Consider the following 17,575-nt stretch of genomic DNA (forward strand, 5'->3'; position numbering starts at 1 on the left):
ATATATATATATATAAAATGTTTGTATGTAATATCTGAATAGGTATAAAAACTTAAGAAATTTTGAGAAAGCAACTGAGTAAAAAATTCAGTGTTTAGGCATTAATTTGAACATATTTGAACATGGTTCTACAACTGTACGCTCAACGTAGTCAGAAATTTGTCAGCGCCAAATAACCACAACATCAGCTTGCCATATCCTGCAATGGCATCGTGCCACGCGCGATCAATTAAAAAAATTACAAATTTTACCCTCGCTAACGGTCATTAGAACATATTTATGAGTGATCCTTCCGATCCTCACGCCCAGAGAACGATCGATACTTACAATTTAGCCATTGGATGGCCTCAAGAAGTTCCGACGAAAACGTAAAATCTCTGATTGTCTCAACACCCAAGAGTGCACAGACCCAAACAATAATCACGTGACCACACTTAGGCTATCACCGTACGGAAATCGCGCCAAACTTTCGTCGGCCGATAGGAGTTCCTCTGTGCATAGAGCGGCACAATTTTGGATGAAACTATGTTGGAAATTGTTCTAAGGTTATTTAGCTGCATTCAACGGCTAATTTGACAACGAGGATAAAACAGCTTCGTTCTTTTTGTTTCGCCGATCGCGGAGGGCATTGGTGATAGAAGCTATACAAGAGGATGTCTGGCCCAAGCGATTTCTTTTGAAAGAGGTCAGCCCTTTGCAGACGCATTGGTGAAAAATTAAATGTGTTTTATTAGTGACAATAAAACCTAATTGGTTTAAATAGTCAGGGCAGACTGGAAAAGTCCGCGAATGTGATCACAGGCCTCTGAAGTTTGGCTGGAAAATAAATTGCGGAAATCTAACTTTTACGAGGGTTGTAAAGTCGAGTCATAAAATAAAGAACATAAGCTAGTCTGTGAGGCTTACATCCATCACAGTAGTCGGAATGACAGAGTGTTGAAAACACTGCCAAATCACTCGTGTCCTTCCCTAGCGTCTTGGCGTACTTACAGAAGTATGATGGAGATACGAGAAAAAAAAACGGCCGACGCCATTTGGAGACAAAATGGAGGGGCCCGGCTGCTTGTTCAGGATATGGACCTTACACTGGAAGCGAGGCTATAGCTATGCCGCTGGTACAAGTACGCGGATAGGTGTGCGGGCGACGTCTGATCAGACAGATCAAGGAGATTCGCGTTTGCGTCAACGTCACTGACAGGTAAAAAGATCGGTCCACCCTGAAACTTGCCTTGCGTCATATGCAAAGCGTATGTCGGATGTGCCACAAAATGGCACAAAATTTCCTGGCTGCACTGGTTACAAATCTCATGCAAACGTAAGATTCGGAGGAAAGTGATCGCTAAGATCGGAGGCCTTGCCGCCACTCCGCTCTCTCCTGCGTACATGGGTCCGGCTCTCGGTGTCACAGCCGCATTCTTTGTTATCAAGCGGGAAACGTGACGAGGAAGTTGCGCTTTCGAGCGGTGTAAAACGAATAATTTTCTTCCGTCATATTATCCATTTCTTACGCTTTCGCCTTATGAACAGTTGACCATTTTTCCTTGATTTACATACACAGTTAATGTTTCTTTTCACCAAAGTAAAGCACAACAAAAAATCAAACATTTTTGTTGAAATGGCCGTGTTCGCTAATGGCGGTCTTAGGGAACCTTAATCAGCAAAAATCATGTAGCTTTCTAAACTTGTAAGACACAACTGTAGGGTCTTTGAAAATGCAAGGTCGAAAGAGAAGTTTTGGTATTGAATTAGTGATTTGACACAGTTTGTTTTTAAAGCTAAAATTCACAAAACCCCTCAGTTTGCGGTGTCTATGACTCTCCTTTTGAACCATAATTCAACCGAGGAATATTCTTCTCCTTTAACATTATTACAGGGTGCTCAGGCGGCATTTTCCTTCCAAGTTCTAGCCGTTCCCGCAGTCCTCACAGTCCCGGTTTTATTCGTTCCCGGATCATTTACTCTTAAGTCGGTGTTTTCAACTTGATCTTCGATAAATAACAAAGAATCTGAAATAGAACAGGGCTCTATTCGGTGTGATAATCATAGGAATTTCTTTTCCAGCGAACTTATGTAAAGAAATTTCTCGAATTTTTACCTCCATTGTAAAACAGTCTTGTCATCTACGGAACCCAGCGCGCCAGTAAATTTTGTCCTTTTCGCGGCATGATAACATCGACGAAAGTGATAACACTGCAAGCAGTGAATTCTGTTTTCAATTTTTCCCTTTTTACAAAATCGACTTCTTGCTTGTACTTGCAGTTACTATATGTATGTATGTATGTATGTATGTATGTATGTATGTATGTATGTATGTATGTATGTATGTATGTATGTATGTATGTATGTATATATATATATATATATGTATATATATATATATATATATATATATATATATATATATATATATATATATATATATATATATATATATATATATATATATCTTTGGCCAAGCATGATTCATAAAAGATTGTATTTTTAAAAATCTTATAAAGTCAGTCAATTAATTTTACGCTAATGCTTGATCAACCGCTCCGTTTTAAGCCCTTTCTCTCTGTTTGACCTTCAATCCATGATGTAGAGATTGTCCTTTCAAAACACTAAAAATCGAATAGCTTCCTTTCCAAATCAAGTTAAAATAATTGTGACTGTCTTAGCCGAAAATAAATCTTGATCAAAGAAAGTACGAAAGTTGATATTATGTTGAACACGATATTGTAGTAATGTTAGTTTGATCAGCAAATTTAAGCTTATCTGTACTTTTCTTTTGCAATTCATTGTTATAGGTAATTTGTAATATTGCAGCTTTCAGCTATAGGGTACCTAACACTTTTGACAAATTTGAACTATTAGAAGATCTTGTTCTCCCAAATTAGTTCCAATCGTGTTGTTGTTATATTCGCTAAGGGTGCAAAAAACTCGCGTCTTGAAAATCTGTGTTCTAAAAGCTTCCCTCCAAAAGTGCCGCGAACGACCGTTTTTCTAACATGTTGTTGTTGTTGTTGTTGTTGTTGTTGTTGTACGCTTCGTGTGATTTTGGTCGGACAGAATTTCACAAAAAAGTGAAATCCTCATAAAGGCGATTTATAAAAGGTACAGCTCATGCACTAAAAGTGATCATTGGCTGGAGTGTTGACATCAGGTTTTCTGTCGCAGTCTCTGATGGATTCCCGAAGTCGCAACAAAAAATGTTAACATGAAAAGGGTCTCAAATTGATTATTGGTGATGAGGATCGTTTAGCAAGTAAAACGAAATCAGGTTGCTTAAGTTCAAGTTTGTTATTTCTTTCTAGTGCTATTGCCATCCGTCATTTTCCTGTCATATTCGTAGTTTTGAAGACATTTCTAGGAGAGTGTAATCCGTGTAAACTCTCGTTTGGTTTTATTGAACGAAATTATTGTGGTTGAGTTTGTTGGAATGGCACCATTATCTGTCGAGCATATTTCTCTTGCAACAGTTTTGAAAGTCGCTTCTAAAAAATTGTACTCGAAAAAAATGAATGTGATAAATTGTGGTGTAAGAGCATTGTGATTTGGCTGACGACGCCCGGTGTACATTTACTTTCAGCCCTTCATAGAGAACACACGTTTTCGTTCTACCCGACACCGCTCACATTAATGGCGTCTCTTTGCAATTGATTCAAACAGCAGACCGGGGAATTCTACCATTCCTTGATGCCTTAGATGTACATGATAGCTCAAAATTCAACAGCGGAAAATGACGTTGATATTTTCCTGGAAAGATGGCGATAAAATCATTTGATAATCAGACACGATTGTTCATCTCCCTGAAAAATTATAAACTTCTGAAGGTTTTTGATTTCATTTTCCGCATTTATTTGAAAACATAAACGTCCATAATATCTTCATTTGATGTTCTATTTGCGCTTCATCTTAGTTTTACCCATGTGACATTGAAAACTCGAAGACAAAAAAAGGTTTAAAACTCTGTCTTGGCTATTACACTAGAAATCTGATTTGTATGGCCGACATGGAGTATGTTTTTAGCGGGCGTGGCGATGCAATATAGCCGACGCGGTCGACATTTCCCGAGATACCAACATTCTGAACGCGAGTTAACAAATTTGCACATGCGACTGTTATAGCATGCTACGATTTCTGCCCAGAAGGAAAACAATTAATTCGAAGTCAGAGTTAGCTTCTGAAATAAGCTCGCCAGTCGTGTTTTTGCCAGGGGAAGAATACACTCCAACTTCAGTCTCAACATCTACTGAAAGTTGACGTGATATTATTGGTTTTGTAGGTGCTTGTGTGTGAAATTCACATTTCCTTCCGAGTTTTTCTCAGCTTCCGATCGATATCTCAGTGTGATTTTACCATCTTAATTTCAGCGCATAAGAAATTTCTAAAGAGGGGAAACACTAATTTTCCCAAGAAAGAAATTGATTCCCACCTACTTTGCGCTTACTGATCTTTGGATTTTCTGCCAGTCTTAATCAAAGCTGATTTATCGTATCAGTACGGGGATTGAAAGTTGAAGAACAGGTTTACACACGGTACGGAAATTTCTGTTACTCAAGAAAATCTCTAACACACTTTCGTTGTTTTTGTTTTCCTGTTGTTAGCTATCACAGTGTGTCGATGGCTGAGTTTCGTATTGTCTGAGATTCCCAAGTGCTCACGTGAAATAGGTTTTTCAAATGTTGTGAAGTGAACGATGGAATGTCTTATGCAAAGTATTAAACTTCAGTTTTCTGTGAAGATAAGACTTCTGTGGAACTTTGATTTACTTTTTTGTCAGGATATCATATTGTGTAAATTTTATATTTTCTCATACGATATCTGCATATAATATGCATACTTTCTCCTAGAAATGTGCAAACGTGTTCAAATTTACCGACCCGTTTCTGTTGTTTCTTTTATTGCTTGGGACTCTTATGGCGGTTGTATATCTGCCAGTATACGCACATTTATTGACGTGGAAACATTTTCGTACATTTGACCGTAGACAGGCTTCATCGCTGACAAGCGAAACCGGACGGTGAAACTTTAACGACTCCGAATGGGAGGTATTTTTAGCCGGTCCTTCGCTTTTTCTTGTTTCTTAAAATTCAACAAAAACCAGCGTATTCTACAACTGTAGCAGAATATTGGGTCCTGACGAAAAGTGTGGGTGATTCAAGGAAAATGTTAAAACAGTATGTTGACAGCGATTATCATTTAAGTAGTCGAAATCCCTCTGTAGTTACTAATACTTTATAGACACATGGAGCTCGATTCGCTAGATTTCATATGAGAAATTGTTCATTTCATGGCATAGAAACTAAAGGAATAATGCTATGTTTTATCGATTTTATGCTTTCTACGCTTCCAGAAGGCCAAATAAAAAGTAAGCTTATGTATGTTTCTGTTGTCCCGCCCTACGCTATGTAAAACTTTCTGACCTTAAAACCCTTTCTTCGCTCTTTCAAAATCCACACAGGATTTTGCTAAGTTTTAACGGGTCAAACCCACATAAAAATTACAATTACAACATTCGGGACCAACCTACCCTACCTACACAAGCCTAATAAATACCGAGGCGGGTGAATTTCAACGCAGTTTTAGACTCGGGGGAAAAAGAACTTGAAAGCGCAATAGAAAAAAAGAGAGCCTGAGAAAATCGACGGCAAATAACGGTGATAACGTTAAACAGTACAAGTAAAGTTTCAAGAGTCCTCGACCGCGATAGGCAAGACAAAAAACCGCAAACCTTTGTTAAATATGGCATGATACATTATCCTACAACAGCCGGACGTTGTCCCCAAAGACTTTCTAAAACAATCGGTGAAATGTGTCTCTGACAACATGCTGGAAAAGAGAGTACACTTTTCAATTTCGCTGAACGATACCCTGAAATTATAAGTAAATCTTCCTGCATTAAAAATGCCCAACATCAACATCATTTCGTTGCTTTCTTTTCTATTTTTCAATATTTTTTCTATCAGAGAAGTACAATTCGGAATAAGCCTTTTATTGTTGTAGCTTTTAATCAAATGAAATCAAAACACGATTCTCAACTCGTGTGCAACAAACAGGCGCAGCTGATCACTTTTTTCCAGTTTATTTGTGCGCTCGCCAGTTTTTCTGTGCGATCGTTTACCGTCCGTAACTCAAAGTTTTCGGCTGCATTCCCATTCGTTTTCAACTGAAGAACACTCAAACATATTCGACACTAATAGAATATCCGTTAATTTTTGGTGAAGTGTCGATCCCACCGGTCAACAACCAGAAATCATATATCGTCAACATGCACAGTGCATTTGGAATCAACAGGTGGTTCCGACGTCCTGGCCATCGATTGGTGTATGAGTTACATCCGCACTTACAGAGTCATTGATCTTTACTTTGGGTTTACTGTGATAATGGCGTCTAAACAGGAGGAGAAAGGCGGGCAAGGAGTTGAAAATCAACCAGGCATGTGCCGTCTAATTAGAAACACGGTCCTGTATAGCCCGTCATTCTTGAGAGTCGCTGGAACAGGTTAGGTTGTAAAATAAACTGCTTGCACTGCGGTGCCGCACAAACATGTCCTCACGTGAATAGTGGGATATATATTGTACTTGTCAGGTCTTCAGTGTGGTTCCTTCGTGCCGCATAAGAACTCCTCGATCCGCTGTCCTACTCTTTCTCGCATCCAGATTTGCGGATGAATAGATAATGATATTAAACAACTTTCTATGATCATGTCAACCTTACAATTTGGAAAGTGCCATCGCTGGCACTTTGTGTCCGATTCTTTCATTTGATAACGCCTAGCGGTCAACGCGAAAGTTTTGATCGTAATTTTGATCGCACTTTCATGGCTTGCGTGAGAAGTGTCGGCCTATTGAATAGGGATTTCACAGTTCCTGGCTTTCTTGTGGAAGATTCATTTTTCTGACAGAGTGTTTTTTTTTTGTGTCGTTAAATTTGTCAGAGTCTAAGTGACGACGGTAAGTCACGGGTCGAGATACTGGACATGTCTGTTAGTTCGTTGTCTGAGAGTTAACTCGAAGAGTTTGACCAACTTAGTTTGACCCTTGAGTGAGCTCAGTCTCGTGGCGCCATTTTGTTAAGTGTGAGGTTTCTCATTAAAGAATCAAAGAAAGGTCGCACTGTTTAAGAGACCGAGACTGGAAACAAAGTAGTTACTGTGTAAGGTAGGGCCTGCCCGTCGTGCACGCTTTAACCATTGGAAGTTGAAATCGACTGTCTTGCGCTCTTCCCTGTCAACATACTATACAACTTTCTAACCCTTGGCACCATATCTGAAAACAATCTCTAAGGTTCTCTTATAAGCGGCAACAGTTTGAGAGTGGTGTGGTTCATCTTTCAATGTCGGTTCCGTTTTTCACCGAGGTTCAGTTTATTGCTAACTTAAGCCCAATGAAGGGATGCAGGCAAAAGTATTGGCGCTCACTGCCGCACCAAATATTTCAACTCTGGTCACGTGATTACGTTGTCATCTTTTTCATGACGTAAAAGTAACAGTTTGGTGAAAGATAGATAAATATGCCGATTTCTGATCAATTTTCACGCCGTCACTTCTTAGTCAAGTAGCTGACGCCAATGTCATTGTCATTCTGCGCCAACCGTATCTATTCGAAACAATCTTATTCCATAGAATCAAGTTTTGCCAAGAATATAAAGATGTCATCAATGAAAATGTGACCCGGTTCTCGATGTGTGCGATTGGTCAAAGTGACCTTGTTGAGGTGGTCTGATTACAGAAACGTGACAAAGTATGGCCACTGAGCCCCTCATTTAGACTTGTGAGGGTTTTTGGGAACCTGGCCAACGCGCGGAATGTTGATAAAATGTTGAACTCAGTGAGTGTGTCTGACAATCTCGTGAGATTTTGATATCTATTCAAGTGAGGGGTCTAGTACGTTGCTGATTAGAACCGATAGAGTGGACTCGACTTTTGAGCAGTGGAGGAAAGAACAAGTTCACTCACGCACACACACACACAGACACACACACTCGACATCTAGCCGTCGGATGAAATGAACACACGGCGAACTCAGCGAAAATAGCTAGTCCTTCTTTTCTTATCGTTCTGATAAACGTTCTGACCTGATGCCTCGACAGATATAATAGCCCCATAAATTTTATTTTGCATATGTAAAAAAATTCTGAAAAATCTTTGTTACACTAGGTGCAGGGTTAACCATTGAATAGGTTATCCCTACCCCGAATAAATTTAAGATTTTGGGGAGGGGAGGGGTGGGATACTATCGGCCTGCTAGAAATTCTCCGAACGTAGTGATTTATTTAAAAATGCATGTTTTTGATAATGACATATTAGCAAATACCCTGTATTTTAGCGCGGTTTCTCTTTTTAACAAGGCGGAGGTGATACAAATACACTGCTTGGATATTGCGTTTTGAACTCGCGCTCTCGTAATGAACGAAGGTAGCTTTAGAAATTCCTTGAACTGTCCCCTCCCCGCTGTGAACAAACTTTCCATTTGGTACCTTGCAGGTAAATCCCATTTGGCAGTTCTATGGCAGTTGTTTGACCTCACCCTGCACCTAGCCGTAGAGTAGTTTTATTTTGAAGTGTCCGTTCGTCCTCTTCCAAGAGGGAAGTAATCTCTGTCTGGCAAAGTTCGCCGTGACTTCTCGCCAGGTCTCAGTGTCACCTTTCTCCTACTTCATTCTGCCTTTTACCTGTCATATTGGAGTTGATATTTCAACCCGCCTGTCGTCTGCCGCTGATGATGATAAATGTAATAATGTGTCAAAAACCTCCCTGTTCTAGGTCTTGGTACTCTGCCCAATTCTACCAATTACGATGATCTCAAAAGCCAGCGTGAGTACCAGAATATATCTATATATCTACTTACTCTTCAGCGTGTCCACCGTTGTAACAGCACCACCTGGTCATGCCACGATTCAGTGTCTATAGTAAATTGTTGTTGTAGAAAATCGCACCTCATGAGTATCTCTACACATTTTGTAATTAAAAAAAAAAGACATACGCACAGTAAATTAAGAGAGCACTCCACTTCTTATGAAAGCACCGCACCATTCCACCGCTCGGGCAACCCGAGATGTGTTTTCTCGTCCACCATACGAAATGACACTGACACCCTCATTTCACTACTGAAAAGACACATGTTTACACCGATACACCATCCCTAGACTGTCCACCAGCTAATCATCCTCCAATAAAGACCCCAGTCTGATGATCAGGCGATTTCGCACCTCTGTCTGCGCTGAAAAAGAAATCCAATTTTGAGAGCAATCTTAATTCTATATGTAATACTCTTTGCTGTCTTATGTACCGTGTGATAGAAGATAACATATCAAATTACTGTCTAGGACTTAACTGACAACTGCTGAAGATTTCTCCTCTCAAGACAGTACAAGATTTGGGAGATTGTGTCAAAGGTCAACGGTTATTGGTTTGCCCCCCCCCCCCTCCATAACGTCGCACCATGCTGATATAGGAAAGGGTTTTGTTTTACATCCAAACTGATCATTCTATCTTCATATTGCAAGACGTTTATCCATACAAAGTTCACCCATCATCTGACAGTGCCATGGGTCATTCAACTAATATGATTTATTGAGATCCGACCAATGAAACAAAAGAAAATCGTATCATCAATAGGCCGATTTCCTGATTTTTGACAACCTTGTACATGCACATCAAACACTGGTGATTTGCCATTTTAAGTGTGCTCAAGTCAGATTTCATAACAGTCATTCAGGGTCAATACGGTGGTCAAACAATCGCTAAAAGGAAATTTTAATTTTGATGAAACCAGCAGTGGGAGCAATAGCTGTCCATTTCATTTTCAACCAGTTTGCATAAGTTAAAAAACTGTCTAACATCTCCCCGAAGAGCATTTGACCATCGCTAGGTGTTTTCAGTTCCCAATATGTTCATTTAAAGACGGAGAAGGTGTGGGTGTTTGATTCCATGCTCAATATCTTAGCTGTAACTGTGTCTGTTTGTACTGTGTGTCTTTTGTTTGTTCTCCACTGCACAAATATAGTTTGTCTATGTACCTTGTTAGTTTTAGTGTCACTTAAATACAGTAATCCCATTTCCACCAGCATCAGTGTCACCAATTAAGCAGCTAGCACCAATTGATTACATGGTACGGAGCATGGTAGATCATACACATAAGTAGTTTGGTTATCTCATGTCACTGAAGTATTCGTAACAAATTGATTATAGCGTTTGTATGTAACAAATTTTCTTTTTACACCGAACTCAAGCTAACACTTTTACCATTACAATCTAGCTTCCCAGTACTAGTTAATTCTCTTAGAACCCCGCTTTTATCCAAGCAACTATCATTTTTTTCCACAGGAAAGACACGAACCAAGGACAAGTATAGGGTGGTGTACACCGATCACCAGCGATTGGAACTCGAGAAGGAATTCCACTACAGCCGGTACATCACTATACGCCGGAAGGCTGAACTCGCGCTCGCACTCGGCCTGTCAGAGCGCCAGGTAAAAATATGGTTCCAAAATCGTCGTGCCAAGGAACGGAAACAGAACAAGAAGAGAGTAATAACCCAACAGCAGCAACAACAACAACAACAACAGCCACAAGCGCAACAGCTAGACGCTCAGCAGAACTCGACACACCGCCACCCTCATCAGCAGCAGGCACCGTCGCTTATAAAACAAGAGGGTGGCCCAAGCCAAGCCTCGCAGTCACCGATAACAAATGAAAAGCAATCATAAACGTTCACTTGACATAATAACACACACAAAAAACCAAAAAATCTACGAGAGGTGTATGGCGGTAAAAACACCACCTTGTCACCCTAAGCAGACAGCAAGCGAGGCACCTTTTATTGTTGACAACCTAAGATATGGTTTCCCCACACACAATGTTTTTCAACCACTTCCATATATTAACTTTTATTTCCGCAAAGAGTAACGAGAAACGTATGTTTTCTTTCATGTCCCCTGTGGGACCTGACCTGCAAAACGCATGTTTTGTCACTGTTGTTTGTTTACACGTATCTTTATTGTGAATAATGACAGGAAAAGTTGACACTTTTGAGCACTTGTTGTCGTCGTCCTCGATGAACTTGTATGTTTGGACCAGCTTGTCAACCATGTGAGGTGCAGACCATTGTCTTTTCAGTCTTGATCACTTTGTTGGAGTTTCCCCGACTGATAGTACAAAAAAAACTCAAGCAGCTAATAGCCCAAGCTTTCCTAAACAGACACACACAGCGTTTGATCCATGATCTTCAGTTCTGTCAGGCAGTTGACATACCCCATAAAACCCTCTTTCTACACAAACCTTTCGAGGCGTAAGTAAATTCCTCTGACAACTATTGACGTACACTGAGATCGAAGATATTGCTATGAAAGCCTCCCAGTTGTAGATGAATTTATCAACAAGATATTTCATATTTATCCGAAAAGGGAGACGAAATGAAAGGCGGGAGCACGGCGGTTTAATGTTTAAAATTCACTGCATATCCTTTGAACTGGATAGCAAGGTAACGTGACGTGCTTTAATTTGTTGAGTTGACTGAACAGAAAATACTTGTCGTCTGCACTCTTGGCTTGTTCACTCGTTTGCAAAACACAGGGAAAATGGGATCATACTCCTGCGAGACAAAAATGCTAATTATCAACTCAGATCACAATCTTAGCCATGCAAGGCCACTGTTGTACCGAACATACCCTTACCAACAACAAAATGGGCATAGCACTTCCCCATCCAGAAAGCGTTCAATATTCGCAAAACAGATGTGGCATTGTGTCACAGCTCAGGTTCGTGGAAATACAAAGAATACACTACCTGACCGTGACACATCTCGTATACGTGATCGATTTGATGACGAGTGTCCAAATTACCAAAGATTTCGACATTTCCCTCTTTTGTAAATCGGTACAATAATTGTTATTGGGGCATTTATGGCAGGTATTTATTCTGCTAATGAATCCGTTTATGAAGGGTAGACTCCACCTACATAACTGCCTTCCTGCAATTAATTTCGTCCTCCAAATCGACTTTAAAGAGAGTTGAGACCGAAGTCGCACAATATAAAGCCGGGCACTTTCGTCACGGCAGACTTTTCAAGCAATTCTACTCAAGGGGGCGAGACTGCCACCCCTTACAGGCTGGCAAAACAAGCTCACCATTCGGACATATTAGGGTTGTCTGATTCAAAATGGCGGATAGCAACCAAAGAGGTGATATCAGCGACTTTGTAATGGGAGTTCAAGTTTTGGCCTTGTCTAGCAACTTCGATCGTTATCAGTGAGTATCACGATCATTGTATTTTTTTTTGTTAATTTTTCAAATAGTCTTGACAGAATCTTAAAATTGACATTTACGTTCTTATTTTTCGATTGATTTCTTCTGTTATCGTTCCTGACAAAACTGGCAGATCTGGCTTCATCAAAATACATGATCACAGTCCCCGCGCAAATCCACACCTCACTTCAATGTTTTGAACCACGACGACATACTTGCCATAGGCAGGTAACCAGGTTTTTGTTTTTTCAGTATTGTCTACCTGATTACAGTTCTCAGTGTTTTTGTGTACGAGGGATTCCATCCGCGCTATTATTTTGTCAAAACTTGCTCGCCCAGTGCCCTTAGCCTTCGCCCAGCTGTAAGACATTTTGAGAGTGTTTGGCAAGGCAGCTGACTGCACGCATTCTCTTTCAGAAAGGGCTTCTCCGACACCGTGATCAAACCAAAGGCAAATAATATACTTATGTATGACCGCGGTACAGTGTTACCCTTATAGAGGCTTTTTATTGTCACTTTCTTGACAAGTTTCGTGTATTGTAAATCATATCGTTCAATTAGAAAAATATTGTCTGATCTTTCTTCCAAAGTTTTTTTGGCTCTTTTTAAGGTGTCTGCGCTTCTGAAAGAGAGAGAGAGGGGGGTGGGGGTGGGGAAGGAAGACGTTTCAGCAGCTTTTCTGCTGTCTTGTGAAATCAACCTAACGTGCAATTTTTCGATTGTATGTTTTGTTAGTCTCCGACCACAACTGTGTTTTCAGCTCGTCCAAAACAAAGTTAAAAGCAGAGAATGAACCAACATAAGATTAGTCGAAATATTACTGACATATTCAAGGAAAAAAAAAACTGCCACGATGTCGAAATAATCAAACTAGGTCCTAGGAAGTAAACCTACCTTATTTCGAAAAAAAAAGTGTTTTATCTTCCTGAAGTTTGAATGTGATATCGTCTTGCTCAGATACTAGGGCCTATGGCTAATTGTAGGAAATTATCCCAGTCTAACTGCCGCGTTCTAGCGTCCTTAGTTAGAATCGAGCGACTCAAAAATAGGTGGTTCCAGCCCAGGGCAGCTTTAAATGTCTTTCTTTAGTTGTATAGCCACGTTGATCTCAAGTTTGTAACGTGGTTACAACGACGTTCTTTGCTGGTATATATTATTTCCTCGTATTCTCTTTGCTCTCGTTGACTTCGCATGTAATTTCCTTTTTTGTCGATCAAATTCTATATTTGGGTTCTCACAGCTTTATGTTGTATGTTCTATGTTTTACCGACGATATTTATGCAAGTATAGAGATCTATTATCTTTTGAAATTTATTTTCAGTGTTCTGTGAAACGTTGGTGGAAAAAAAGGCAGAGCTCTAATGCCTTGTTTTTCCCGCTCCACACACCGTTTCATAGTGTGTAATCTTGCCACGATGACCTCGAGATTCCTTCTCAGAGAAGATATTTCTCTTCATCAAATGTAAATTAGTTCGAAGTTTTAATTAGTTCTTATGTTAGTTTTCAGTTTACCCGAAGATTTTTTTTTCAGCGATTGACGGTTGAATCAGAAAAATGGGAGAAAAGTATTTCACAAGCTACTTGTGGTCCATTATGACAATAACTTTCGTAGGCTGAGTAACCCCATGTAAGTAGTTTGTATTGCAACCCACCCAAATGTTGTATCCTTCACTCATTTCCAAGTTTATTGTCATATTTTCTGCATTTTGGCGCTTTTTTTTTCGCGCCAGCGGATATCCCACCTTGTCGTTGAAATTCTAAAATCAGGGACGCCATTGTAATATCGCAATTGGATCATACTCACGTCTATTTTTGTAATTCCGTCAGCTGTATCTGAATAAAAATAAATTTTGTTCACGGAAGTCATTGTTTTTATTTTCTCTTAAGTGTCGTACGTTTACTAGAGGGTCGAGTCCTGCAGGGAAAAACCCATTGGGCGGACGGCAGGCGGAAAATTCAGTACCGCAGTGCGCGAGTCATGATATCACCCAAGTTGTATTCTGCTTGGCATATGCTTTTGGATGTCTTTGTAAAACACGAAAAAACACGAGTACAAGTATGCTAGCTTGCAGGCATACAGAGCAAAACACGCATACACCAAATGATGTAGACAGGATCGACAAACGGCCGTAGAAAGGATCGAAACCGGGGAAATGTAGACCTTCACCGACGAGCCTCGCAGTGGACATGCATGGACAGCACGGAGAACGGTGCAGTATACTCGGGGATTGCTGCGTACATGTTGTTTCTCAGGGCCGAGTCGCCGTCACCGACAGCATTGTGAGTTGAGCAGAACGAACCCGCAGGAATTGAATGTTTTCCTGTTAGTGGTATTGAAGGCTCCTTTTATGAGACAGACAGTCATTGGAAAACTTCAGTGAAGGTTTGGTTAGCAGCCGTCAAACCACCGAGTTTTGTTTATGTATGAATATGGTTGCCGACCTGCAGCGAGAAATGATGTTTTCCGTTTGTATTTATTTGATGTAGAAAGAGTCGAAAGTGTGAATCAGTGCATGAATTTACGAAGGCAAGTCTTAGGTTAAAAAGTCCTCCGAGATCCTTGTCTTCAATGCTTTTCATTGCCTTTCTTGTTCAGTAATCAGTGGTTTTCGAAGTGGAATTGCAAGACCGGTTTTCTAGGTGTCCTGCCCAAAATGTCCTTGAGACGGTTTTTGTTTGTTTTGAAACTTTTGTGGTAATATCGACACGCTGTGGACAAATTCTGCAGCGTCTGACAAGCAAGTCTGGTAGTTTATAACAACAATGATTTGAATCGAGCCAAAATATTCAATATGGCGGATGGTACGCGCGTGTACAAGTTTGATAAGGTGCCGCGAAATTGGCACCGGTACAGGTGAATCAACAGACGCTCACCGCGAAACCACGCTCTCCGAACTGCGCCAAGCTTTTTAACGATTTTCGTCGGGAATGTGGACGAGTCTACTGTGATAAAACCAACTGAGCCTAATCATTCAAAAACTAGCAGTTTCTGTTACTGAAAATTGACGATTACTTTTCGGCATGGAGGCTCATTTTGCAGTGAGCAATTTTCAGTTCGGATAGCAAGTTTGACCGTTCCGGGCACACAGCCAACACAGAACAACCTCGAAATCGCCACCTGTCCAATTCATCTAAAAATAGGAGCCAAGCCCCTGTAATCTAAAACGACCCGGCATCCTTCTTTTACATTCAAGAGATTGGTACAAACTATAAAATGTAACTGCCGGGACATTTCGACCCTGTTTTTTTTAAATGTTGTAGCCAAGATATTTGTTGAAAATTTGGTGGGAATCATTACAAATCGTATAACCTTGAGTAAATTACAGAATATATCTACATTAGGGGGAACGAATATACTAAGAAATGTACTCCTTAAATTCGGACTAAGGTTTACTGTGAAAATGTTTGGACGACTATAGTTACTGGTATATAGTGGTTGTTGTTCCTGTATAGTTACAAATGTACTAACATATACAGCGGAGCAGGATAGACAGGCAGACGCAATGGAGTCACATACACAGAGCAGAGAGCAGTGAAAGGGGAAATTAAGAACCTGGAAATCTGGGTACTGGAACAAATAAGATGTGGTTGCCCATGCAACCCACCCGCTAATCGCATCGACTTCCATGCCAATAGAGCAGCGCGTCGGCATCGAGCACGCTGTGCAGTGTATACCCTGATTGTGTGAATATTTGTAAATTTTATCGACTGTATTCAAGCTGTTTTTCGAATTCAAAATTTTACATGTTCTAATTGAACAATAAACGATTGTATTCGATAATACGAATTGGAAATGTATAGTTTGTAAAGGGAGAGCCACCCAAGCAGTCTACGCTTATGTTCTTTGAGCAGTCCATCGACGGTCCCGGCGCCATTTTGTTGTGATGCCTGCACGTATCATGCATATCATGTGTCCGCAGTGAAGCAGAACGCGCTCGAAGACAAATATTGTCGGACCATTAAAAAGACGGACACATAAAGTGGCTTTCTTTTTAATTTTTTATGAGAATTGTAAGCTTTTTTGCATGCAAACGGGGAAAAGGGACAAGAATTGACCCGCTGGTGCAAAGCGAGACCTCTGGTATATGGGCAGGGCGAAGGAAAATACATCGCCGGAAAATTCAACAAAAGATGTAGATTCGCTCAGAGAATATTTGTCTTAACACCATCAACCAGCTATGAGCAATTTTCATCACATCAGCTCACTCATTAAGTCGATTTTTTTCCAACAACATGTCGGTCAAAAACGGAAACAGCTTGTCTACAATATGCCTGTGTTAAGAACTGTTTGAATATGAAGCATTGGGCCACCAGTACCAGTCTGGCACCTTATTAGCGATCCTCGTGCTTATGTGATCAAATGCATCGTCTGCTCATCTTAAAATAAGGCAGACTTCTCGGCCGTACCGAATTTCGTCAACGTTTAATCAGACAGGGTCGCTCTGGCGGCGACAAAACAAATTTGAAGCTTAAGTTTTTGTTATACGAGAGACAGTGGTCGTCAGCGCCAACTGCAAAATTTATCTGTGCAACCGTAATGACACACTTGACGGAAACATCTGCTCCAGCTTCTCCGTAGATGTGTGTTTGGACAGGAAATTTTGCCGCATTCTACCGCATTATGTCTCCTCCTTCTCTTCTTTTCAACATTGATTAAAATGTTGGTATTCGCTGTTGAGCCAACATCGATGTTTGTCAGAAATATCAGCTAATTTTTTAGGAGAGTTTTGACAAAGAGCCTCGTCCACAGCTGATTTACAAGGTAAGTTGTAAAAATAGCAAGCTGACGGTGTTCTCATGCAATTAGCGCCAATAAATGAACGGAGTTCGTTGCTATATATAGAATCCATGGGACCAATACCGGCGATATTGGAGAACGTTTGATAAATTGGGGCGAATATACGAAGAAGGACAAGAATTAGGCCAAAGAAGATATCAATTTCAATCGAGAAATGATCTGTGCCGTCGCCGTCGCGAAAAACAGATCATTGCTCCGATCAGCTACGACCAATGAGGACGATTGAAAATTTGGATTTTCTTTGTACAATTTAAAACCAGACTTAGCCAAGGCAAAAGACTGGCAAGAGGTGATTGCAGGCCTAATGTAATAACGGGATGGTGCGGGCGAGCTAAACTATTGTAGAGACGAAATACCTAAAAAGACGAAGTAGGGAAAGGTCATTTTACTAGGGACGTTTTCATTGCTGTGGAGTTTCGGTATCAACAGTAGTCAAAAGGGATTTCGATTGAAAAATATCTCCATCCGGTTAATACTTAGACTTTCCTTTTCAATATTGCAAACAATAATAAAGACACACACGGGCTGGTGGTATGACATGGCCT

The 17,575-nt window shown here is 40.4% G+C and overlaps 1 protein-coding gene across 4 annotated transcripts in view; it reads left to right on the forward strand.

The window, feature by feature from the left end:
* The window catches only part of LOC139131549 (homeobox protein CHOX-CAD-like), a 35,816-nt gene extending 21,722 nt beyond the window's left edge, over window positions 1-14,094 (forward strand). For 2 of the 4 annotated variants that reach the window (XM_070697641.1, XM_070697639.1), the window contains 2 exons: window positions 8,750-8,800; window positions 10,313-14,094. In XM_070697641.1, the coding sequence (XP_070553742.1) occupies window positions 8,750-8,800; window positions 10,313-10,695 (434 nt within the window). In that variant the 3' untranslated portion in view covers window positions 10,696-14,094. The remainder of the gene's footprint in view (window positions 1-8,749; window positions 8,801-10,312) is intronic. The other 2 variants (XM_070697642.1, XM_070697640.1) reach the window with 1 other exon arrangement.
* Window positions 14,095-17,575: the final 3,481 nt, after the last annotated feature.

Source organism: Ptychodera flava, chromosome 4 (genome assembly GCF_041260155.1).
Source record: "Ptychodera flava strain L36383 chromosome 4, AS_Pfla_20210202, whole genome shotgun sequence".
Classification (NCBI taxonomy): Eukaryota; Metazoa; Hemichordata; class Enteropneusta; family Ptychoderidae; genus Ptychodera; species Ptychodera flava.